Here is a 26,957-nt window from a genome sequence, read left to right on the forward strand (position 1 = left end):
CCTATGATAAAAATTACAGACCTCTACATGCTTTGTAAGTAGGAAAACCTGCTAAATCGGCAGTGTATCAAATACTTGTTCTCCCCACTGTATATATGTGTGTGATGTGTGTGTGTATGTGAATATATATATATATATATATATATATATATATATATATATATATATATATATATATATATATATATATATATATATTGATTTTAAAAAAAAGAAACATGGGGGATTGGAAGTGATGCAGACAATTACATTGATGGAAGTTACAATCTATCTGCAATATTAAAGTTGATCTACCCCCTCCAAAAAAAAAATGAAAGTTAATATACCGTAATTGAAAATGACTCAAGTAAAAGTGAGTCACCCAGTAAACTATTTGAGTAAAATTATTTGGTTTTAAATATAGTTAAGAATCAAAAGTAAAAGTATAAATCATTTCAAATTCCTTATGTTAAGCAAACCATGTTTTTAAAATTTGCGGATAGCCAGGGGCATACTCCAACACTCAGACATAATTTACAAACAAACCATTTGTGTTTAGTGAGTCCGCCCGATCAGAGTAGGGATGACCAGGGATGTTCTCGTGAGGAGTCTTGTGAATTGGACCATGTTCCTGTCCTGCTAAGCATTCAAAATGTAATGAGTACTTTTGGTGTCATGGAAAATGTATGGAGTAAAAAGTACATTATTTTCTTTAGGAATGTAGTGGAGTGAAAGTTGTCAAAAATATAAATAGTACAGTACAGATACCCCAAAAAACTACTTAAGTACTTTACAACACTGAGTATAGTCAAAGCTGAATAAAGCTGATGCTGTCATATATAATGTAATCACTTTTTCCCTTGTTGTGTTTTTAAGTTTAAAATGAGACGTCTACATGCGCTTATAGATTAGGACAATGATCTGCCTACCTGTCAGGAGACTATAAATAGCCCCTTATCAGCAAGCTCCATGAGGCACACCCCTGCGACATACCTGAGAACTAGAATGACCAGTGTCACACTGTCTGTCACACTACCAGGGAGGAGGACTCAGAAAGTGCAGAGTTCCCCCCAAAATAAATATAATTAATTAAAATAATTTTTACTCCAAACCCCGGCGGGCCGGATTGTACCGGGCTGTATGTTTGACACCCATGGACTATACTGGATGGACTGGAGATTAGGGCTCCATAGGCTAGTTTATTTTTGGAAAATCATATTTTAAGACTCATCTTTAGTGTCATGCATGTAGTGTAGTACAGTGCGAGGGTTTACATTAGCCAGTATTAGCCAGCTTTTGGCCTATACAAAAATAGAAAAGCCAATAAATTGACATTTGCCAATTGCGAAATAATGCTTTTTAGCCTATTCAATTATGGAAATACCAGTCGATGTAAATACATTTGACTGCTCATGCTTATCAGTCTATAGGTCAATTTGCATAATTTAGTGGAATTAAATTGGTGCGTGTGTAGGCTACAGGATATTCATTATGTATCTTATTTATCACACCCGTACAGCATACAGTCTGAGAGGAAAATCTGTCAGACGGGCGAGAGCTGCTGCTGCAGCATCTCATATGGCAACGGAAGGCAGGCTTCATGAGCACGTCACACACCACTTTGCAATGAGCTGGAGGCAGTAGGCTATGCATTTTGAAAACATATACTTAATTTAATACATATTATGAGGCATGTCTTACCTTGCTTTAAAGTAGCCGATTTAGATCTCATCTCTTTCAAAATTTAGAACGAATATTTTCATCTGTTACATGAAACCGCTCGCATGTGCAGTGCCCTTTTGACAAGGGTGTTTTCCCGCTAATTGCATTATGGAACAAACATTTGCACGTAGACTACTGCCTTGCTGCGCTTATAATGTGAAGAAATAGTTTATCAACATTTTAAGCTAAACGTTCTGATTTGTTGCATCAGACTCATATGTATGTAGCCTAGGCCTACTGGTTGTATGAATTTGGGCTCTATCTTCCCACCACTGTCCCAGAGTCTGTTATGGAATAGGCTATTACTTTCTCAACAAGCTGACCAATAGAATAGGTCAACTTTTCTACTATGGGGGATAGTAGATTGACATAGGCTAGGGATTTTGCTGTTCGTTACTCGTCTTGTTGGCTGAGAAAAAGTAAATGTGGACAGTTATCCTAACATCTTCAAAGTGCACATCAGAATTCGGTAAGAAGGACAGCACATCATTGCATTCTTGACTTGCATGTTCTGTTAATATGAATGACCATAATCTAAATGTGATTTCTGTCATTCTGAGCACTGTGGGTGGATGCCCTAATCAGGGTACGCACCCAATTCATATGGGTCCGGCAGATTTCTCAAATGTCCGGTATATTAAAATGTTGCCGGTCAAATGTCCAGCACCACTCACATTTTCCTATCGGAAACCCTGTACAGTGCATAGCCTATGTCTTACTTGTCAACATTTGGACAGATCACTATTATGAAACTGCACCTTGAATCCTTTATTACAGGCAGAACTGTGAAGTTTTGCCTAAATGTTTTTTTATCCTAAAGTGTGAATTCTGAAAGAGAATAACATTACTGCTAGTGTTTTCCATTACACAAGGTTAGGCTACACTTAGCTACAGATTGTATACCAGATGATGTGATATAACCAAAGCAGTGACGTTTTAAGATGAGGACTAAACTCTTTTTAATGAGCATGGCCTTATTTCTATTAGAGCATATTGGATGACTGTCATTCATATTCCATTCACCCAGTTCAATGTAACATCGAACAGGTTTAGGCTACTACATGATACAAAAATTGTCCCTATACCCAGCATGAGGTTGTTACAACCTAGCCTATGAATGAAAGTTTACTAAGTAGGTCAAGAGAGAAATTAGAGTGATCAAGGTGACAGAGGGTGACATTCAATACCACCTTGCACACTCTTGCCTGCATCTAGCTAATCTAGGGTGTAATCATTAGTCCAACAGTTGCAAACTAGAGTGAGTATTAGACAAATTCAGGTATGTTTATCCCCGTTTCGTTACGTTTGCGTCAGTTTAAGAAACGTTTTTCAACTGACTCGGCGGAATGAATACACCGCTGATCACACACACACAGTTCACTTTTATAGCAGCCACATACAAACAGCATGATCATTTGCTCATTGTATTATTCCTTCTCGCATCTACACAATCTCCTCTCACCTTATCCCTTCAAGAGTTCTGATAGGTTGGAGGATGGCCTCCAGAAGTTGTCATAATTACTGTGTAAGTCTCTATGGAAGCGGGTGAGAACCATGAGCCTCCTAGGTTTTGTATTGAAGTCAATGTACCCAGAGGAGGACGGAAACAAGCTGTCCTCCGTGCTACCCTACAGAGTGCTTTTGAGGCTACTGTAGATCTTCATTGCAAAACAGTGTGTTTTAATAAATTATTCGGTGACAAATTATATTTAGTATAATTTTATCTAAAAAGGATAACTTTTTTTAAATGTTAATTTAAAAAAGACTTTTATGAAATACACTGATGGTCCTCCCCTTCCTCCACTGAACCAAAGATGAGGATCTATTACTGGGCGTACACATTTTTTGCCTATACCACCTATACTTGCCTACGCCATAGATTTTTCAACTAACCATACTATCTTCGTTCTCTATTAGGCCAAACATGTACAGTTGAAGTCGGAAGTTTACATACACCTTAGCCATATACATTCAAACTCGGTTTTCACAATTCCTGACATTTAATCCTAGTAAAAATTCCCTGTCTTAGGTCAGTTAGGATCACCACTTTATTTTAAGAATGTGAAATGTCAGAATAATAGTAGAGAGAATGATTTATTTCAGCTTTTATTTCTTTCATCACATTCCCAGTGGGTCAGAAGTTTACATAATAATTGAGCGTATTTGGTAGCATTGCATTTAAATTGTTTAACTTGGGTCAAATGTTTTGGGTAGCCTTCCACAAGCTTCCCACAATAAGTTGGGTGAATTTTGGCCCATTCCTCCTGACAGAGCTGGTGTAACTGAGTCAGGATTGTAGGCCTCCTTGTTCGCACATGCATTTTCAGTTCTGCCCACAAACTTTCTATAGGATTGAGGTCAGGGCTTTGTGATGGCCACTCCAATACCTTTACTTTGTTGTCCTTAAGCCATTTTGCCACAACTTTGGAAGTATGCTTGGGGTCATTGTCCATTTGGAAGACCCATTTGCAACCAAGCTTTAACTTCCTGACTGATGTCTTGAGATGTTGCTTCAATATATCCACATAATTTTCCTTCCTCATGATGCCATCTATTTTGTGAAGTGCACCAGTCCCTCCTGCAGCAAAGCACACCCACAGCATGATGCTGCCACCCCCGTGCTTCACGGTTGGGATGGTGTTCTTCGGCTCGCAAGCAGCACCCTTTTTCCTCCAAACATAACGATGGTCATTATGGCCAAACAGTTCTATTTGTGTTTCATCAGACCAGAGGACATTTCTCCAAAAAGTGCGATCTTTGTCCCTATGTGCAGTTGCAAACCGTAGTCTTGCTTTTTAATGGCGGTTTTGGAGCAGTGGCATCTTCCTTGCTGAGCGGCCTTTCAGGTTATGTCGATATAGGACTCGTTTGACTGTGGATATAGATACTTTTGTACCTGTTTCCTCCAGCATCTTCACAAGGTCCTTTGCTGTTGTTCTGGGATTGATCTGTACTTTTCGCACCAAAGTACGTTCATCTCTAGTAGTCAGAACGCGTCTCCTTCCTGAGCGGTATGATGGCTGCGTGGTCCCATGGTGTTTATACTTGCGTACTATTGTTTGTACAGATGAACGTGGTACCTTCAGGCCTTTGGAAATTGCTCCCAAGGATGAACCAGACTTTTGGAGGTCTACAACTTTTTTTCTGAGGTCTTGGCTGATTTCTTTTGATATTCCCATGATGTCAAGCAAAGAGGCACTGAGTTTGAAGGTATGCCTTGAAATACATCCACAGGTACACCTCCAATTGACTCAAATGATGTCAATTAGCCTATCAGAAGCTTCTAAAGCCATGACATCATTTTCTGGAATTTTCCAAGCTGTTTAAAGGCACAGTCAACTTAGTGAATGTAAACTTTTGACCCACTAGAATTGTGATACAGTGAATTATAAGTGAAATAATCTGTCTGTAAACAATTGTTGGAAAAATGACGTGTCCTGCCCAAAGTAGATCTCCTAACCGACTTGCCAAAACTATAGTTTGTTAACAAGACATTTGTGGAGTGGTTGAAAAATGAGTTTTAATGACTCCAACCTAAGTATATGTAAACTTTCGACTTTAACTGTAGCTAATAGAACTAAGGCGTTAGGAAACCCGCTACAAGCATGCAGTAACTTTACAGTGTACAGTCAGTTAGCAGTTACACTGGCGGGCCCCGGTGGCAATAAATTAGTAAAACCAAAAGCTTACCTTGACTTGGAAGAGTTCCAGTGTTGTGTTGGATAGTCATAGCCAGCTAGCTAACATAGCATCCCTCTGTTTGAGCAGGGTGTTTTGAGTATGCTGAACTAGTTAGCTGCATTTGCTAGCTAAGTAAGTGAAACTCATTTTCTTTCACTTTCAATCTTTCTCTTGCTTCTCCTTCATTTTTGAAGACATTTGTTCATAACTGTTCAACTATTGTCTTTCTCTCAAGTCAACTACTCACCACATTTTATGCACTGCAGTGCTAGCTAGCTGTAGTTTATGCTTTCAGTAATAGATTCATTCTCTGATCCTTTGATTGGGTAGATATGTCAGTTCATGCTGCAAGAGCTCTGATAAGTTGGAGGATGTCCTCCGGAAGTTGTCATAATTACTGTGTAAGTCTATGGAAGGGGGTGAGAACCATGAGCCTCCTAGGTTTTGTATTGAAGTCAATGTACCCAGAGGAGGACGGAAGCTAGCTGTCCTCCGGCTACACCATGGTGCTACCCTACGGTTTGCTGTTGAGGCTACTGTAGACCTCCATTGCAAAACATTGTGTTGAAATAAAATATTTGAGATTCTTCAAAGTAGCCACCCTTTGCCAAGTGTGCAAAGCTGTCATCAAGGCAAAGGGTGGCTACTTTGAAGAATCTCAAATATAAAACTTTTGACTGGTACTGTACACACACAGTGCATTCGGAAAGTATTCAGACCCCTTGACTTTTTCAAAATTTTGTTACGTTACAGCCTTATTCTAAAATGGATAAAATTGTTTTTTCCCCTCAATCTACACACAATACCCCATAATGACAAAGCAACAACTGAAATATCACATTTACATAAGTATATAGACCCTTTACTCTGTACTTTTGTTGAAGTACCTTTGGCAGCGATTACAACCTTGAGTCTTCTTGGGTATGACGCTACAAGCTTTGCACACCTGTATTTGGGGAGTTTATCCCATTCTTCTCTGCAGATCCTCTCGAACTCTGTCACGTTGGATGGGGAGCGTCGCTGCACAGCTATTTTCAGGTCTCTCCAGAGATGCTTGATCGGGTTCAAGTCCGGGCTCTGGCTGGGCCACTCAAGGACATTCAGAGACTTGTCCCAAAGCCACTGATACGTTGTCTTGGCTGTGTGCTTAGGGTCATTGTCCTGTTGGAAGGTGAACCTTCGCCCCCAGAATGAGGTCCTGAGTGCTCTGGAGCATCAAGGATCTCTCTGTACTTTTCTCCGTTCATCTATCCCTCGATCCTGACTAGTCTCCCAGTCCCTGCTGCTGAAAAACATCCCCACAGCATGATGCTGCCACCACCATGCTTCACCGTAGGGATAGTGCCAGGTTTCCTCCAGATGTGACGCTTGGCATTCAGGCCAAAGAGTTCAATCTTGGTTTCATCAGACCAGAGAATCTAGTTTCTCATGGTCTGAGAGTCCTTTAGGTGCCTTTTGGCAAAATCCAAGCGGGCTGTCATCTGCCTTTTGCTGAGGAGTGGCTTCCGTCTGGCCACTCTACCATAAAGGCCTGATTGGTGGAGTGCTACAGAGATGGTTGTCCTTCTGGAAGGTTTTCCTATCTCCACAGAGGAACTCTAGAGCTCTGTCAGAGTGACCATCGGGTTCTTGGTCACCTCCCTGACCAAGGCCCTTCTCCCCCGATTGCTCAGTTTGGCCGGGCGGCCAGCTCTAGGAAGAGTCTTGATGGTTCCAAACTTCTTCCATTTAAGAGTGATGGAGGCCACTGTGTTCTCTTCAATACTGCAAAAATGTTTTGGTACCCTTCCCCAGATCTGTGCCTCAACACAATCCTGTCTCTGAGCTCTACAGACAATTCTTTCGACCTCATTGCTTGGTTTTTGCTCTGACATGCACTGTCAACTGTGGGACCTTATATAGACAGGTGTGTGTGCCTTTCCAAATCAGGTCCAATCAATTGAATTTACCACAGGTGGACTTCAATCAAGTTGTAGAAACATTTCAAGGATGATCAGTGGAAACAGGATGCACCTGAGCTCAATTTCGAGTCTAATAGCAAAGGTTCTGAATACTTATGTAAATAAGGTATTTATTTCTGTTTTTTATTCTTAATACATTAGCAAAAATGTCTAAACCTGTTTTCGCTTTGTCATTATGGGGTATTGTGTGTGTGTGTGTGTGATTTGAGGATTTTTATTTTATTTAATCCATTTTAGAATAAGGCTGTAACTTAACAATGTGGAAAAAGGGAAGTGGTCTGAATACTTTCCGAATGCACTGTATATGCTGTTTGTTGTTTTAAAATTTGATCCAAAAGATTAGGCAGAGACTATTAAAGTATTATAATAATAATAATAATAATAACAATAATAATAATAATAATAATAATAATAATAATATTTAATCAAGCAGCTGCAGGGGAGCTCTGTCTCTGGGCGAAGCCAGGGAAGAAAATATAAGTACAAGTGGTTACCTGTTCCTTTTTATATAGTGGGAGGTGATAATACAATCATATTGGTTACACAAGTTATTTTGATAGAAGCAACAGTTCCAGAACACAATGGCCTTGTGTTAGGGTGCAGACATAACAGGAGTCTATGAAATTCAGTTTATCACAGTTCATCACAGATTAGAGCATAAACCTTGAAGTTACAACAGTTTACCCCAAATTCTGCCACCACAACTTGTTTATCTGTAATGGTTATGATAAATTAGGCATTGTGCGCCATTAGCATATAGATAAATGCGCACATTTTTCCTCAGTATTTTGTATTATTCAAACAGTCAAAACATTTGAAATACCCATCCCTAATGGAAACTACTTTTTTTGCATATCCCAACTCCCACTGAGACACCCGCAGGGTCACGGCCGGGGTCGCCATTGTACAGCGGCCCTCGAGCAATTAGCGTTAAGTGCCTTGCTCAAGGGCACAGGGACAGATTTATTTATTTTTCTTCACCTTGTCAGCTCCGGTATTCGAAACCGCAACCTTTCGGTTACTGGCCCAACGCTCTAAACTCGAGGCTACCTGCCGCCTGTCAAGTAAAAAAGCTCACAGGGTGAAATGGCTGATTTATGATTGACTGTGAGCTTTTTCACGCTTATAGCACATGCTGTATCACAGCATGAAAATGTATCATGGGTCAATCTGATTGGTCTGTTTCGCTAGCGTTCCCGGAAGTCTCACGATGTTGCACCTCTGGGTTTAGAAACTCTGTGGCAGAAGCGTGAGCAATTGACCGGTGAGAATTCTCAAGATGAGCGTTTTCACGCTTTGACGTCACAATCACAGCCAGTCATAAGCGTAAAAATCCTCACAATAATAATGGATTGTGAGCTATTTCAAGCTGTGAGCTTTTTTATGACACAGCCCCAATTTTGTAGTAGTAGTGTAATTCTTTACATGTTAAATAAAGACTACTAGCACTACATGCAACACAATATTAGGAAGGTGTTCTTAATGTTTTGTACACTCAGTGTAAATAACTGATATAGGCTATATCTGTCTGACATCTTCAAGTGGACAGAAGAATTCAGACAGATTGTAATTTACAATCTGAGGCTTCAGAACACAGTCCGCAGAGGAATGTTTAACGTCGGTTATTTATTCTGAGGAATAACTCTACCTAGAAATCTTCACTCCCAGCTCCTTTATGGAACCTACATCAGTGAGTCATCAGTGAAGGCCTATGTCTTCTCTACCATAGCCAACAGCAGAGGAAAATAGGCAGGCAAAGTGATGTTATGGGGAAAACATGTCTTAGGTCAGCGTTTCTCAAACTCTGTCCTCGGGACCCCAAGGGGTGCACGTTTTGTTTTTTGCACTACACAGCTGATTCAACTAATCATCAAGCTTGAATCTGTTTGTGTAGTGCGTAAGGAAAAAAACAAAATGTGCACCCCTTGGGGTCCAGAGGACCGAGTTTGGGAAACACTTTCTTAGATGGTTTATATGAGGTTCAAATCTAAACAGTTCTGGTTTGCATCTAAGTGAAATATCAGGTTTAGACTTTCAGTTAAATCTTTTGCAAGTTACGGTAACAACGGTTACTTGTTTTCCTCCCCTGGGCTTCAGATGCATGTTAAATATTTTAATGATCTGTTTGTGGTTAGCTGCCTGAGTGATCAGGCCCCAACATCTGGTGGGATGACAATATGTTTGTGGGGGTGTAGTGACTACCAGGCCGGCAGGCAAGCATCTCAGTGGCATATCGAATGACTAACCTAACTGACTCATGTCTTTGTCTGTCTGTGTCATTTCCTAGACCTGAAGCCATGGTCTGGATGATTCTACTGAAATGGGCCTTTCCTTTAGGTGGTTCTGGTCCAGACGGGTCCTGTAAAGGTGAAGAAAGAGGTGGACGAAGCAGGAGACCTATCATTCTGACTCTAATCTGGATGTACGGACTGTAGACAGAAACCATTGTTTTACGTCAGATAGTGTGAGACTGTCCACACTAGGTTGATCTTACGTAGTGTAGGAGGAGTGTTACGAAGGAGTGACGCAGCCTGTCGGACTCAGAACAGAAGACAATGCTGTAACCAGACAGCCTGGTAGTGTCTGTCTATCTGTGGTATCTGGCCAGCTCTGCTGTCCTCTAGGCTCTGATGGCAGATATTCCCTCTGGACTGCTGGAGGCTTGTGTGGTGGTTGGAGCAGCCAGCGATAAACTCAGGGAACTCCATCAGGTAGGTACTGCTGACTCAATCAATGGACTAACACATGGTGGGGACATACACTGTTGTTTTTGCAACACATTGATTATTGTGGGCTTAGGCTACAACCACATCATATCAATCATATACTAAGAACACTGGTATAGTGGTTAAGACCGTTGGGCCAGTAACCGAAAGGTCGCTGGTTTGAATCCTGGAGCCGACTAGGTAAAAAATCTGTTGGTGTCCTTGAGCAAGTCATTTAACCCTAATTCCTCCTGTAAGTCGCTCTGGATAAGAGTGTCCGCTAAATGACTCAAATGTAAATGTAAGAAACATACTTATACACATCATATGTAGCCCTATATATGATATAAGTTATGTTAGATATTGAAAATGTTTCCCCTTCCTGCCAGTCCCATCAGCAGGGTAAAATCAAAGAGCTCCCCCTGTTGGAGGCAGAGGTACTACAGGTTCACGCCCCACCCTTCGTGACCAAGGAGAGTGCGAGTAGCGAGACCCAGGGTCAGGGTCACGCCCCGGCCTTCCGCAGGGTCCAGGGGAGGCGCTCCTTCATCAAGAAGAAGAAGGAGAGGGCTAGAACAGCTAACGGAGAGACAGCCAAGGGTTGCGATGGAGGGGGCGGCACCACCACAGAGGACATCAGTGTCCCCAAGGACCTGGACCTCATCGCCCTGCCTCAACTCTGCTTCCCAGGTGACACAGCGTGATGTCTAGAAGTCACCATTTTGATTTAAACTAGAACCATGCTAGTGTAATAGCTAGAAAGGATGGATGAAAACTAGCTGTCTAGCTAAGTCCCATTACACCTTATTATTGAGATGTTGATTACTGTACGATATCCCTGTCTAGTAAATTATATCCATCAAATTAGGACAAAACACGGCACATTACAGTATGAGCTGATTATCTACGTTCTGATTATCACACACGACTATATATGAAGCAGTGATGTGATTCCTCTTGTCATGCTTATATGAGATCTTGTGTCGGTTTTCTTCCATTGATCAGGTGGTCTTCAGATAGCCAGCGAGCAGAGAGAAGACTCATACCATTACCTGGTGTTTACTGATGTCTTTGGGAACAGGACACATGCAGTAGTGGTGCAGTACTACAGGCCTATACAGGTGGGACGGCTCACCAGCTGAGCTTTATTCATGCCAACTGGAATGCTTTGGATTCTTGAAAAGTTGTTTATACAAAGGGGCTTACTGTTACATTACCTATATTAGCTAGGTTTAGATCATCAAAAGATGGATTGATTATAAACATGGACATCTGAGGCATTTTAGGGACATGTTTCCTGTTCACTGCTAAGTAGAAGTCTACAAAAAATGCTGGTTGACGTTTATTGGCATGAATCTTGTCCTGGAGGCAGAGCTGATTGATTTCCACTAGATGGGTCAGCTGCAAAGTCAAAATTGGCTATATACAGTGCATTCGGAAAGTATTCAGACCCCTTGACTCTTTCCACATTTTGGTACGTTACAGCCTTATTCTAAAATTGATTAAATTGTTTTTTTCCTCATCAATCTACACACAATACCCCATAATGACAGGTATCTATTTTTTGGGCAAATAAATAAATAACCTGAAATATCACATTTACATAAGTATTCAGTCCCTTTACTCATTACTTTGTTAAATCACCTTTGGCAGGGAATACAGCCTCGATTCTTCTTGGGTATGACGCTACAAGCTTGGCACACCTGTATTTGGGGAGTTTCTCCCATTCTTCTCTGCAGATCCTCTCAAGATCTGTTAGGTTGGATGGGGAGCGTCGCTACACAGCTATTTTCAGGTCTCTCCAGAGTTGTTCGATTGGGTTCAAGTCCGGGCTACTCAAGGACATTCAGAGACTTGTCCCGAAGCCACTCCTGTGTTGTCTTGGCTGTGGGCTTAGGGTCATTGTCCTGTTGGAAGGTGGAGCTTCGCCCCAGTCTGAGGTCCTGAGCACTCTGGAGCATCAAGGATCTCTCTGTACTTTGCTCCGTTCATCTTTCCCTCGATCCTGACTAGTCTCCCAATCCCTGCCGCTGAAAAACATCCCCACAGCGTGATGCTGCCACCACCATGCTTCACCGTAGGGATGGTGCCAGGTTTCCTGCAGACGTGACGCTTTGCACTCAGGCCAAAGAGTTCAATCTTGGTTTCATCAGACCAGAGAATCTTGTTTCTCATGGTCAGAGTCCTTTTAGGTGCCTTTTGGCAAACTCCAAGCGGGCTGTCGTGGTCCTTTTACTGAGGATTGGCTTCCATCTGGCTACTCTACCATAAAGGCCTGATTTGTGGAGTGCTGCAGAGATGATTGTCCTTCTGGAAGGTTCTTCCATCTCCACAGAAGAACTCTGGAGCTCTGTCAGAGTGACCATTGGGTTCTTGGTCACCTCCCTGACCATGGCCCTTCTCCCCCGATTGCTCAGTTTGGCTGGGCGGCCAGCTCTAGGAAGAGTCTTGGTGGTTCCAAACTTCTTCCATTTAAGAATGATGGAGGCCATTGTTTTGGTACCGTTCCCCAGATCTGTGCCTCAACACAATCCTGTTTCGGAGCTCTACAGACAATTATTTCGACCTCATAATAATAAAATAAGCCTAAGACCTCATGGCTTGGTTTTTGCTCTAACATACACTGTCAACTGTGGGACCTTATATAGACAGGTGTGTGCCTTTCCAAATCAGGTCCAATCAATGGAATTTACCACAGGTGGACTATATAAATATCTCAAGGATGATCAATGGAAACAGGATGCACCTGAGCTCAATTTCAAGTCTCATAGCAAAGTGTCTGAATACTTATGTAAATAAGGTATTTATGTTCAATACAGTTGCAAAAATATCTAAAAAAAACTGTTTATTCTTTGTCATTCTGGGGTATTATGTGTAGATTGATGAGAAAAAATATTTTTAATCAATTTTATTAGGCTGTAACATAACAAAATGTGAAAAGTCAAGGGGTCTGAATACTTTCCAAATGCACTGTATCATAAACATTCATGAAAACAAAAATTAGGCTACGGTTAGGGCTCAGCATAAGGTTAGCAGTGTGGTTAGGTTTAAAATCTGATTTTATGACATTGTGGCTGTGCCAACTAGTGACTACCCTGCAGAGCTGCCTCCAGTACACGAGTCATCCCAATAAATGCCAACCTGCACAAAAAATGTAGGTATGTGTATTACCTGCCTGTGTACTGTTTAGAACACATGTCAAACTCATTCCACGGAGGGCCGAGTGTCTGCGGGTTTTCACTCCTCCCTTGTACTTGATTGATGAATTAAGGTCACTAATTAGTAAGGAACTCCCCTCACCTGGTTATCTAGGTCTTAATTGAAAGGAAAAACCAAAAACCTGCAGACACTAGGACCTCTATGGAATGAGTTTGACACTCCTGGTTAGAAGGACATATGACATAGTAGGCCTACAGTCATTTCACCGTTCCAGAGATCCTCATCAGGTCATTGGTCACAGTGGAAAACGTTGATCTCCGATTGGTTGTTTGCTTCCCAGTTCTTTCAGGATGTTGGGCACCAAAATGGCCATCGGTCGTCCTCCAAATCGTCTCGTCTCTACACGGCATATGGTATCTGTGTCATCTCTAAATACCCTTACTACAACGCTCTCAGGGACTGCCTGTCATGGTGAGAACAATTCACTGTTGTCTTACTCCTCTAGGTCTTTGTGTTCAAGTAAATCCTGGAAGAGAATACCAAACAGTACCTGATATCAAAATAAATACAGCCAGATGTGGGCCATCATCATGAAGTGTCAATGATCAGTGATCAGTTAACTCATCTTTAGGCACCTATTGACCTGAATGTTAATGTTTTTACTGTATGGCGTCCCTCTGTCCTCTGTGTGCTCAGTCTCTTGACCCAGCTCAAGCCCAGCTGGATGGGGGACTTTGAGGAGAGGGTGAAGGAGTTTTCAGCCAAGCTGGCGCTGGTGCCCATTCCCCCACCTGGGCAACTTCATGTGGTGAGCCAATTGTCGCTCTCTCCATCCCGCTCTATGATTTACGTGCATTATTAAACCGTGCTATATGCGATACTATATGCCATTTAGCAGACACTTTTTTAAAGTGCCATGCTCTACCAACTGAGCCATACAGGACAAGATCATGTTTATGTATTCTATTGTCATGTATTATTTTGTATTGTTAAGTTGGCAATGTTACACCAGTATAATCTGTGTGTTGTTGATGATCCATGTTGTTCCTCTGTCCTGTCCCAGGTCTTTAACCTCAGGCCTCTCCAGATTGGGCTTCCCTCCCGGGAGGATAAGGACCGGCCGGCTGTTGACCTGGACCTCCATTTGCCTTTCCTGTGCTTTAGACCCCGACAGCTCCTCCAAGTGAGGACAGACAGTATATAGCTGTCCCACACAGCCTGATTATACTGCCTAACCCACTACATTATATTTTATTTCAATGCAGTTAAAGAAAGTCTACTGTAGAAGACAGGGAATGGGATTATGTGCAAATATACAGTATGTTTCTGTCTACCTGTTTGGATTGGTACAAGACGTGTATGTCTCGATATAAATGTAACCGTGTGTGTGTGTGTGTGTGTGTGTTTGTGTGTGTGTGCCTGCGTGCCGGTGTCTTTGTGTTGTTCAGATCATTACCAGCCTGTTGACAGAGCAGAGGGTAGTACTGTTCTCCTGTGACTGGGCCCGGCTCACCCTGCTGGCAGAGAGCCTGATGCTCTTCATCCACCCCCTGGTGTGGCAGCACCCCTTCGTGCCCGTCCTCTCACGCCAGATGCTGGACTTCCTCATGGCGCCCACCGCCTACCTCATGGGCTGTCATCTGCACCACTATGAAGAGGTGGCTGCGGTAAGGATGGATTTTCACTTCATGGCCATGCTAGAATAGCGTGATCCGGTATTGATGGTGATGGTTGTAGTGATGGTAATTGTGTTAGTGATAGTGACCTCAACCTGGGGCGGCAGGTAGCCTAGTGGTTAGATAAGTGGGCCTTGAGCAAGGCACTTAACAACCTATAACTGCTCCAGGGGCACTGCACTGTGGCTGACTCATTTTTCCAGCCCCTCTAGGTGTGTGTGTGTCTTTGGGGGTTGGGTTGTGCATAAAGACACATTTCCATTCTCTGTAAGTTAATGGACAATAAAGTACATCTTCTTTTACCTTCCTTACCTCATGGGCTGCCACCTGCACCACAACAAGGAGGTAGCCGCGGTAAGGAGCACTCACACAATAGTCTGGCAATTTTTCTTGCATCAGTGATTTATTTATTATTTAATACACAGATATATCATGCTTTATTAAGATTTATTATCAGTTTCCACTTGCGTGCACAGTACAGAGGATAATGTGGTTCAATGTCCTAACTGACACTGAGTTAAGAGTCAAGTTCATTTTAGCTTACCCACTTGACTTGGCCCTAATCCGTTGTTCTCCTCCGTCACACTGTATTCTCTAAGAGGGGCAGTGTTGTGTATTTCTGTGTTTTCCCTACATGACAGGAAACGGATGATCTGATCCTGGTTAATATTGATGATGGGACCGTGTCGTCTTCCTGGTCTGATGGGGTTGACCTGCCGGATGTCCCGCTGGCGGCCCGAGAGTGTTTTATAACACGGTAGGACAGGAGACAGGGGCGTGTTCATTAGGGCTCGCCGTAGCAAAATGTTTTGCAACAGAAAATGGAAATGAACATTTCGTATTGTACTGTTCAGGCTGTCCCTTCCCGTTTCAGTCTGTTTTCTTTCGTTTGGTGCCTAATGAATTTGACCTAGAGGACAAGACTCTTGGTTAGTCTGCTGTCTTAAGATATTACAATGTGGATTGTAATGAATAGGGGAAGGGATTTTATGCAGATAAGCGTGCCACATGTTTTCAGAATATTTCACCATGTCGAGCATTGGAATAGAAAATGTTTTGTTACCCCTCCCCTTTAAGTGTGTGTCTGTGTGTGCAGGGTGGAGGGTCTTCAGGTGCACTATGACCTGGAGGTGTGTCACCTGGGGGCCAGTACAGATGTGAACGAGCTGAGGGCCCAGAGGAAGCAGTGGCAGAGGAAACTCAACACACACATCCAGAACATCACTCTGGAACTCATCGTCAACATATTCAGGTCAGCATCATTTATAGAATTGTATTTTACCTTTTATTTTACCGGGCAGGTCAGTTAAGAACAAATTCTTATTTACAATGACTGCCTGGCAAGAGACAAAAGGCATATAATAATAATATAATTTAGCAGACGCTTTTATCCAAAGCGACTTACAGTCATGCGTGCATAATTTTTTTTCTTGTGTATGGGTGGTCCCGGGGATCGAACCCACTACCCTGGCGTTACAAGCGCCGTGCTCTACTAGCTGAGCTACAGAGGACCACATCAAATCTATACTGTGTTGTTATTCACTGTCGTTCACTATGACTTAAAATGTACTGTACATAATTAAAATAATATTATTACATAGTTGTTACAATATTATAACCTAATTTACATGCTTTAATTATGTAACTTTGATAATTGAGACTCAAATTGAGCATATCTAGATATACATATCTAACGCTGTTAGTTATCATATTAAATCCTGCTTTATTACAACCAATACAATTGCAATTCCCTGTGCAAAATCACAGCAATTTCCTGTAAAATATCAGGACAGGAAAGCTAATCTAGTGATTATTACCCCCCCAACCACCACTACAGAGAAGTTCACGATCACCTCAACTATGAGCACAGAGTCTTCAACAGTGAAGAGTTCCTTAGGTCTAGAGAGCCAGCAGACCAGCCATTTTACAAGAAGGTATGACACAAATCCTGGTCTGTCTGTTCAGTGAGATGTCAATCTCTGTTTGACTTTGAACCTACAAAGTTTGGGGCAATATTTGCTGTCCAGCATGTGATCCAATTGGAAGTGAATGCAGTATATTTTGTCTTCTTTGCAGGTGTTGGACACACACACTTTCCACTCATTCCTACGGGATCGTCTGAACAGGAAGATGGACGCGTTCACAAGCATGGAGCTGAGTACTCGGACAGAAGCTTACAGGTGAGAGGGAAGATGAGAGTTTGGCATAAATATTTACCTTTTAAACTAGTAAGAGTTTATTTTGACCTTGCAAATGGACTTAGTTTCAATAGGATTTCAATTTGGTTAAATGTTTTGTTTTTGCCCTAGCACTAACACACTTGATTCAACTCATCAACTCCTCATCAATCCTTTGCTTAGAATCAGGTGTGTTAGTGGTACGGCAAAAACAAAAATGTGCACCCCTTTGGGTTCCCAGGACTAGGTTTGGTAAACAGTGCAGTACTGTATCTTCAAATTCACATCCTGGTATAAGCACAGCCTTTCCCCTGATGTCCGTCCTCGCTCCGGGGTGACGTTTCCCCTAGGTGCACATCTAGGATCAGCTTCCCCTCCCCCAATCCTAACCTTAACCATTAGTGGGGAAATGCTAAACTGACCCAAGATCAGCATCTAGGGGCAACTTCACCCTCCACCTCTGGCCTCTTCCCCAGGCTGAGGTCCATGACAGAGTCTCCACGGCGGCCCACCATGCAGGAGCTGGCCCGTAAATACACCAGCCCAGAGAGCCGGCTCAGCAAGAGGCTGGGGGCCAGCCTGCCCAACCTGGAGGAGGGTGTGGGATCTCTGGTGGGGCCCCTAAGGCAGACCTCCTTCAAGAAGATACAGGTGGACAGCGGTAGGTTCAGGTGGACAGCGGTAGGTTCAGGTGGACAGCGGTAGGTTCAGGTGGACAGCTGTAGGTTCAGGTGGACAGCTGTAGGTTCAGGTGGACAGCTGTAGGTTCAGGTGGACAGCGGGAGGTTGTAGGTTCAGGTGGACAGCGGTAGGTTTAGGTGGACAGCAGGAGGTTTAGGTGGACAGCGGTAGGTTCAGGTGGACAGCGGTAGGTTCAGGTGGACAGCGGTAGGTTCAGGTGGACAGCGGTAGGTTCAGGTGGACAGCGGTAGGTTCAGGTGGACAGCTGTAGGTTCAGGTGGACAGCTGTAGGTTCAGGTGGACAGCGGGAGGTTTAGGTGGACAGCGGTAGGTTTAGGTGGACAGCGGTATGTTTAGGTGGACAGCGGTAGGTTCAGGTGGACAGCAGTAGGTTCAGGTGGACAGCGGGAGGTTTAGGTGGACAGCGGGAGGTTTAGGTGGACAGCGGGAGGTTCAGGTGGACAGCGGTAGGTTCAGGTGGACAGCGGTAGGTTCAGGTGGACAGCGGTAGGTTTAGGTGGACAGCGGTAGGTTTAGGTGGACAGCGGGAGGTTCAGGTGGACAGCGGGAGGTTTAGGTGGACAGCGGGAGGTTTAGGTGGACAGCGGGAGGTTTAGGTGGACAGCGGGAGGTTTAGGTGGACAGCGGGAGGTTTAGGTGGACAGCGGGAGGTTTAGGTGGACAGCGGGAGGTTCAGGTGGACAGCGGTAGGTTCAGGTGGACAGCGGGAGGTTTAGGTGGACAGCGGTAGGTTCAGGTGGATGGTGCTTGTTGATGCCAATAGTTATATTTCGTGATTTCTGAACAATTAGATTGAGTGTTAATTGGTTGAGGTAAAGATCTGCATACGCAGTGGTTCCACCCCAGGATCTAAGTTAAGAAACCCTGTTGTAGTTGACCACTACCAAAAATTGTCTATTATATTGACAAGATAGTCAAGTGACTGCTCTAACAATGAAAATGCATGTCCTCAAAGATGGATGCTAGGCAGGAGGCGAGATCAGGTGGGACCTTTCTAGCCAATGAGAGGGCAGATACACATGTGAACAACAGGCCATAGAGATAAATAGAGGACTCATCTTTGTGTCTGTGCCATTATAGTGTCTGTGATAGCATGGGCATTTTAAAGTAATACATTCTCTTCATGGGCTGATTTCTCCCAACTTCTAGGAATCCCCACCCAGTTGACTACTTGGTGGAATGGTGGAAGCCCTCAATGGCAATGACCATGCTAAAACGGGTTATATCCATGATGAGTCCTCTATCTACCTCTATGACAACAGGCACACTTTTATATCAGTGTATTCGTAACAACCTAACCATTACGAAACTTCTATTAGATCAAATAAGCCTCGCATAGCAAATTAGCAATTACATTTCTTGATGACCAAATTCGACAATCATTGATCTCCATAAAAAAAATCTGAACTTCGTGGGCTTATTTTGGTGGAGTAAAACTCCTGCTTCGCCTCGTCCTCTCTGCCACTACCATTGACAGGCAAAGAATATAACTCGGGGGTGTCAAACTCATTCTGCCCGGGGGCCGCACTCGTTCTTCAGAGGTCTGGAGGGCCACACTGAAAATATATTATATTTCCTTGCTGTCAAAACTTGCTACAAATAGTCTTCTATCAGTCGTTTTTGGAATTTTCAATGCTCCCTGACTGTCTAGTGATTAATTGCGAGCTGGACAGTCAAGAAATTGTATTAAAATAGGTCCATTATTTCGATTTGGTTTTAGTCATTTTAAAGTATATTTAAAGTGGTTTACTCAAACCACCCTCGGGCCGGATTTGACACCCCTGATATAACTTATAAATACCTCATGAGCTTGGTTTAACTGTCGTACCCCATCAGAACCCAAAATATAAGCTTGTTTTATTCCAATATTTGTAAACAAAGTAAATGTAAACAAGCACCGTATAGCCTCAAACCATGGTTAAAACTATAATTTGGATATCATGAATGGTCGGTCCTTGCATTCATAGCTCTGTCTCTGAATTTGAGAGTGATTAAAAAATATATCCAGCCCCGTCCGTCAGCTTTTTACCGAAACAGTGGTCGGGAGAAGTTTTGTTATTGTTTCTACTGCTGATTGGCTCTTTTAAGGGTTCCTCTGTAATGAATGGATTTCATCTAAGAAACACTGATCTTAGTTCTTGAAACCTTTTGTGATGGAACCCCATAGGTATGAAGTCTCCCCAGAGGCCAGTGAGATCCTTCAAGCTTCCTGAGTTCCCCCCTCCGCTGGCCTACCACTACGTCCAGAATTACTACCAGGAGATGATCACCCTCCTGGGCAAGGCCATCAGTGGGGCGGCCTCCGAGGACTCCTCTCTCCTGGCCCGCTACCACTACCTCCGGGGCTTCGTCAACACTGTGGCCGGTAAACGCCTGGATGCTCTGGAAGACTTCCAGAACCTCTACAAGACAGACACTGACATCTTCCCTGGCGAGCTGGTCAACGCGCTGGTGGACTCTCTACAGGAGGGCGAACGGGCACAGGTTGACCGCCGACCCGAGATCAAACGCCTGATTAGTCGAGTGAAGAGGGACCATGAGAGGGAGCGGGCGTGCCATGACGACGAAGGTGTCAAGCGGTTCCAGCTGCCGAAAAAGCACATGCAGTTGGAGGACTTTGTGAGGCACGTGCAGGAGTCTGGGATTGTCAAGGACCAGGGAACCATTCACCGGCTGTTTGAGGCGCTCACTGTGGGTAAGGAAGTCACACAGACTCCAAGCTTAGAAAGAAGGAAATGAGAGAGGGTAAAGGAGAGAGGGTTGTCTCTCTTGGTGGATGGTTTCTTCTGTTGGTTTTACAGTAGCCCCTTGTTGTATGGGACTTATCAGGAACATAATCCAATTGATAATACTTGGCCTATACTCCGTAATCACTCCAGTCCCTGTGATTGATGTGTTAATACTTTACTACCTGTAGAGTGAATGCTCATGCTAATTCATCTGACTATTGAATCTGCTTAATTTCTTATCCTTTACCGATCAGAATGTTGTAAGAGCAGCTTGGGTTGGCATGGTGGTGGTGGTGGTGGTGGTGGTGGCTCTGCGGTGAAGGCTTCTTCCCAGTCTATCTTTTACCTTGATTCCAATCTGGAGGGTAAGCATAGCATTATGCCCTGCCTGCTTGCAGAGTGTGCTGTGCCCAACTCCAACCTTGCTGTGTGCTGTGTGTGTGTGTGTGTGTGTATTGCTTTGGCCTGTGTTCATTCTGCTTAATCAACTATCCCCTCAGGTCTTAAATCTGAGAAGTGTTTGCTTTTAACATTAGTGTCGCTTCAAACACCACCTCACGTAGCATTCAAGGCTGACGTCTGGTTAATGGTTTCCTTCTCTTTTTTTCACTTGATGTCTTTGTTTTGAAGGACAGAATAGAATTCGTCCTATGTGTTCAATTGACTGTGCTACAGGACATTTCACCTTACATAGGAGTCATAATGTGCACGTCTAGTAGGGCCGGGGACGATACCAGTATCGAAACAAAACACCAAGCTAATTTAACTTCTTTTGGAAAACAACCCTAATGTTGGAAACAAACATCATTGTGTTGTCATCCAGAGTCACATTAATTTATTTTCCAAGCTATAGAACACTATTTTACATACAGCAGGTTTTTAAAGGACCAAAGAGTTTAGTCTGCTTTGTGTTTTCAATTTCGGCATGGAAAAGATATTGTGATACTGGTATCGTCCCGGCCGTAACGTCCAGTGAGCTTTGTGTGAATCTCTTGCTCCAGTGAACCCACACACTATGGACTTTCTCCACCAACCAACCAAAAAAAGGCTGTGTAATGTGGTTCCTAATAATATAACTCCTTCCCCAACCCTGCTAGCTTATCACCTTTCCATCCTAGCTCATTGATTACATTGTTTTGAATCATTGTGAAGTACAGTGACTGTAAACTGCTCCAAAGGTTGCACAATTCCTTAAACTTTCCCAAAATACCCAGATTTTCCCAGAAATTGATGATTTCTGGAATCAGGAATAAACAATCTGCAAGGGAATCCTCCAACATGGAATTATTCTAACTAGATTTCAAAACGGGGAAAAAACAGGGAATTTGGGTGAAGTTTTAGGAATTTTTGCAGCCCTAACTGTAGACTTCCTCCTGTAGGCCAGCAGAAACAGGTGGACCCGGAGATCTTCCGAGTGTTCTACACCTTCTGGAAGGAGACGGAGGCCGAGGCTCAGGAAGTGGCCCTGCCGGCCTCGGCCCTGGAGCACCTGGAGGCTAACGAGTGTGTGTTCAAGCTGTCCTCTTCGGTCAAGACCAGCCACGGCGTGGGCAAGATCGCCATGACACAGAGACGGCTGTTCTTGCTGACCGAAGGACGACCCGGGTACATGGAGGTCACCAAGTTCAGAGACATTGAGGCGAGTTAGGACCTAATGGATCTACGTTCCTACTACACTTTATGTGATATATTGAATATCATTCATGATACTAGACACTTTTATAGATATTACTACAGTATATGAATCCATTAAGCCAGGGATGGGCAACTGGTGACCTTTTGACGGCCCTCGGATCAATAATGACAAAATAAGTATATATTAAAAATAAATAAAAATAAATGTATTAACTCTGTCGGGGTCTCAACTTACTGTTGCAAGTTAGAATAGTAGAATACACAAGGTGCAATTTCGAAATTTGGTTGTGCGTCAACAGTTATGTCAATCACTGATAGTCATTCAATTAGCCCATGTCAGCTAACATTTTTTAGATTGGAAGCGGCCAGCTATCTAAACTTAACATGGTTGAATTACCGGCCGAGGGGCCCCATTTGATTTTGTTAGTCAGTCTCACTCAGATATCATATTAAAACTGCAAACATTTCTCTACACCCTATGGCAAAATGTGTAGAATTGCAGGAAATTAGCTAGCTAATTTTCCTCTCCGCCCCATGTCAATATGAGTAGAATTGCATGATTTCTTTAATAAAATTGCACAATCTTCTCTCGGCCCCATGGCAAAATGTGAAGAATTGCAGCAAACTTGCTTTGAAACTGCAACAATTTCTCTACACCCCCATGGCAAAATGTGTAGAATTGCACTAAATTTACTCTAAAATGTAAAACATTGCTCTCCACTGTCAAGAGGGAGGCTGCTAAAATGTTTTGCTCACATTGTGGGGCGGGGGGGGGTGTATGCACATGTGGGTACGCAGTTCAGATTTTTTGTGGCCCCCACCCCGATCAAAGTTGCCCATCCCTCCATTAAGCTATACAATAATAAAATAAAAAATGTTTGATGTGCTTATAGATATGTCATCTATGCTTTACTATGCAGCTGGATCTGTTCCCTAAAACACTGTATTTAATGTACTGTCATATCATTGAGGAACAGGACATTTTCCTGGCTCTATCCATGTTATGATTGCTTATAGCAAGTGTTACAATGCACTGTAAGTATGTCATAAGGCACTATAAATACATTCATAAGGCTTTATACATGTGTACCATCATACAAAGTGTTACCAAATATTATATTAGAAAATGAATTTCAAAGATGGTGTTAGGTGAATAACTGGTCCCAGATCTGTGGTCTTTACAACCATAGGAGTTGGCTATACAGCACAAACAGATGTGGGACCAGGCTAGTGAATAACCGGTTGGCTGTTGTACCTCAGGAGGTGAAGATCTCCTCTGCTCCCTTCCTACTGCTGAGGATCCCGTCTCTGAAGATCAAGACCACCCTGAGGAAGGAGACGTTCGAGGTCAACCTGAAGTCAGAGGTTGACCTCTGGCACCTCATGGTCAAGGAGATGTGGGCTGGAAGGAAGATGGCCGACGACCACAAGGTAGGATGTCAAAATGGACTGGAAACTTTGTTCATCTCTCTGTCTCTGGGCCAATCATATCCAATTCTTCCTGAATTGTGCACTCGTTCACTACTTCCCACATTTCTAGGAGTTGGGTTGGTGAAGGCATGGGCCTTATTTCACCGTATGTCTTATACTGTACCAGACATTTCCTTTCAAATCAGTAAATGGAAGTGAACAAGGACACCCTTTTGGGTGGAAGGAGCGATAATTGGGACATAGTTTCTCTCACTCTCGCTATCTCGCTCTGCATACGACTATGTATTTACGTATGCCTAGTATGTAGCTACACTATGAAGGGAGTTTTTCTTCAGTAGCACAGATGGCCAACGTTGGCACTAAAACCATTCTTTCCTGATCCCACCCTGGGCCTCTCTGGCAAATTAGACTGTAGCTCAGTGGGTGTGGTTGACATTCCATGGAAGAGGTGGAGCTATGGAGTTTCATATGGGCTCTATTGTTCAGCCAGTCCAAAGTCTGCACTACTCTCCAGCCTTCAGTTTCTGCTATTAAACTACATGAAACAACATGGACACTTCTGGCTCCCGGCCCATATCACTCACGTATTGTCGTCTTCTCTGTTATCACTGGAAAGACCGCTTAATTAAGGCCTCATCCCCTGCTGCCTCCACCTAGCCTAGCTCCGGATCTGTTTGTGCTGTCGTGGCATAACAATAACTATACTAGGCAAGGAGTTGGTAAGACAGAACAAACAGATCTGGCACCAGGCTAGCCTCCCCCAACACCATGCCATGGAGTTACTGTAAGAGCCAGTCCATCAGGTTTACAAACTACTGGCCCTAGAGAGATTTGGCTTTTTTCTTCTTTTTCATGTTGACGTCAGTATGATGTCATGGGAAACAGACTATTTTGTACATCTGGAGTATGCAGAGAATGTGGGACGTTCATCATAATTCATATACATATGAATATAATCTCTAATCTGCATTGTTTCTCTTTTTCTTTCGCTCTCTCTTCCTCTCCTACTCTCTCTATCTCTCTCAGGACCCCCAGTATATGCAGCAGGCTCTGACCAACGCCCTGTTGATGGATGCAGTGGTTGGCTGTCTGCAGTCACAAAAGGCTATTTTTGCTGCAACCAAGCTGGCACACTTTGACAGAATGAAACTGGAAGGTATGGCAACTGAGATTGCTTATGGAACTCTGATTAGGTTTAAACAGCTTGTATCTCCCAAAGTTGATATTTTTGCATGACAGACACTGGAAAAACATCAGATCATACCAAAAAATTCAACATATTAGGTCATTGAAATGAATAGCTTTACAGAAAGTACATGTTTATAAGAGTCGTGTTTCTCAGGAGGTTTCTAATGCAATTCAAACGTTGACCTCTGACCTTTCTCTCCATCCTGAGCAGTCCCGATGATGGTCCCTAAAACCACGTCAGAAACCTTGAAGCACAAGATCAACCCATCTCTGGACTTGACTAGCCCCCAGGCGGTAGATGTTCTGCTCTACACCCCAGGTAAACTCTCAGGCACACTGTCAATCTCAAAGGAAGGTAACAGTCATGACGTGGAGCGTCAAACTAGAGCTGACATCAGACACCATTCAGTTCCTATCCAACAAACTGGTAACACTACATATCTGTTGTATGATTTCCCAGTACTATAAATACCCTACTGAATGCTCAGTAAATCAAGTAGGTGCTGCTGGTATTTCCCATTCAACCCCACTTCAACCTAAACTCTCCTCCAGTCTAGGACATCCCACGTACCCTCACAGACACTACTCCTCAGATCATAACTATAATGGTAGTAGACTTCAAATCTGTCTTCTGCAGTCGAGGTATTGCACGACAACAACACATGAGAGTCAGGTTGTCTGTGTACTAGTAACAAATGTCACATTCCAGACCTGGGTTCAAATACTATTTAATAATCGTTCAAATACTTTGTGTGTTTGTTTTTAATCTGCCTTGAGTGCCAGGTCGGTGGGGTTTGCACTTTTGGGACTATTCTATTGCAACAGGCAATCAAGCACTGCTAAAGTATTTGAAATGATTTTAAATGGTATTTGAACCCAGGTCTGTCACACTCCCTACTGCTGCTAGGACCGTGACAGTGTGACGGTGACAGTGTCAGGTTACAGGAGGAGGCTTGGCAGAAAGGGCCAGAGGCGTTGTTTTAATTTATTTTACTGCCTCTTAAACAAATAATGAGGCGCAGATTTTCACAACGCATCACCACCAACCACTTCCTGTTGTGTTCCTTAGTTTCATCCTTAGTTTCATGCAGTGTTTACTGATAGTAGACTCATATAGTAGTCACCATATAATCACTGTCATTGTTCCTACTTCTCCAACCACAGATGTCTAGACTTTATTACACAGACCTGTATTACACAATATCTGACACAATAAGATGTTTGATTCTGACTTCTATATTAATTTCACATCTGAAACATATGTTTCTAACATCAATCGTTTGAAATAGCGTTTTTCTCAGACTCAATAGTACGTCTCAAAACGTGTTTTGACTGGGCAGATCATAATAAATATGCTTTAGTCTGCAAGGCTCCTCAGTCCCAGCACTTTAGCTAAAATCAAGGTTCTCTGTGTAAAGGAGCCTGTGTCTTAACCTAGTGACATCTGGGTTAAGACACAGTGTCCCTTTGTTTAACACAGTGTCCCTTCTCCCTACTCCTTCCCCTGGTCCTCTCACAGACAGTGATGTGTTTGTCTGAGCCTTCCCCCTGATCGGTCCATCTGTATCCAATTAGAAAGTGGCATGGTAGCGGCCATGGTACGGGGCCTGGACATGACCCTCTAGGCCAGAGGTTCTCAAACCTCTCCTCGGAGACCCCCAAGCCATTCCCATGTCTTTGAACAATTCCAGAGCTGGCACACCTGATTCAACTTGTCAACTAATCATCAAGCCCTCGAATAGGTGAATCAGGGGAGCTAGTTCAGGGCTACAACAAACTTGTGAAACGTCTGGGGGTCCCCAAGGAGAGGTTTGAGAACCACTATTCTAGGCATAAGTAATAATGCTGCTTCAGCACAGAGCACCATTGAAGTCCCAGCTCTCAGGGACTAAATATAGGCCACTGATTTACCCTTGGCCCGTGTCCAGATTCCCTCCTCCCTTCCTCCTTTCTGTTCTGTTCATCACTCCTCCCCATGAAAGGGAGGATGTGACACATCAAGTTTTCTTTTCTTTTTCCTATTATGATTTGAAAAATAAATGTTAAGAGGAAATAGAACAGCTAGCCTAAAGGTGGACAGATTTAGATTGTATTCCATAATATGGATTGATGTCTGAAAAGTTCTGTAAACTGTAAATGTTTACACTTCATCAGTGTGTGTGTGAGAGATATTCAGCTTTGCTTGTAAGACACTAGATGTATTAGAATATAC

At 43.2% G+C, this 26,957-nt stretch overlaps 1 protein-coding gene across 4 annotated transcripts in view; it reads left to right on the top strand.

The window, feature by feature from the left end:
* Positions 1–26,957, top strand: part of dennd3a (DENN/MADD domain containing 3a) — a 52,327-nt gene that overhangs the window by 15,128 nt on the left and 10,242 nt on the right. The window contains exons 2-20 of one of the 4 annotated variants that reach the window (XM_045222030.1): positions 9,631–10,054; positions 10,438–10,738; positions 11,054–11,169; positions 13,548–13,678; positions 13,904–14,015; positions 14,271–14,390; positions 14,656–14,874; positions 15,226–15,237; positions 15,525–15,640; positions 15,980–16,135; positions 16,721–16,817; positions 16,960–17,063; positions 17,537–17,721; positions 19,930–20,457; positions 20,746–20,856; positions 21,871–22,130; positions 23,387–23,557; positions 24,584–24,713; positions 24,957–25,064. In XM_045222030.1, coding sequence (XP_045077965.1) covers positions 9,974–10,054; positions 10,438–10,738; positions 11,054–11,169; positions 13,548–13,678; positions 13,904–14,015; positions 14,271–14,390; positions 14,656–14,874; positions 15,226–15,237; positions 15,525–15,640; positions 15,980–16,135; positions 16,721–16,817; positions 16,960–17,063; positions 17,537–17,721; positions 19,930–20,457; positions 20,746–20,856; positions 21,871–22,130; positions 23,387–23,557; positions 24,584–24,713; positions 24,957–25,064 — 3,058 coding nt within the window. In that variant the 5' untranslated portion in view covers positions 9,631–9,973. The remainder of the gene's footprint in view (positions 1–9,630; positions 10,055–10,437; positions 10,739–11,053; positions 11,170–13,547; positions 13,679–13,903; positions 14,016–14,270; positions 14,391–14,655; positions 14,875–15,225; positions 15,238–15,524; positions 15,641–15,979; positions 16,136–16,720; positions 16,818–16,959; positions 17,064–17,536; positions 17,722–19,929; positions 20,458–20,745; positions 20,857–21,870; positions 22,131–23,386; positions 23,558–24,583; positions 24,714–24,956; positions 25,065–26,957) is intronic. The other 3 variants (XM_045222032.1, XM_045222031.1, XM_045222033.1) reach the window with 3 other exon arrangements.

Source organism: Coregonus clupeaformis, chromosome 8 (assembly GCF_020615455.1).
Source record: "Coregonus clupeaformis isolate EN_2021a chromosome 8, ASM2061545v1, whole genome shotgun sequence".
Classification (NCBI taxonomy): Eukaryota; Metazoa; Chordata; class Actinopteri; order Salmoniformes; family Salmonidae; genus Coregonus; species Coregonus clupeaformis.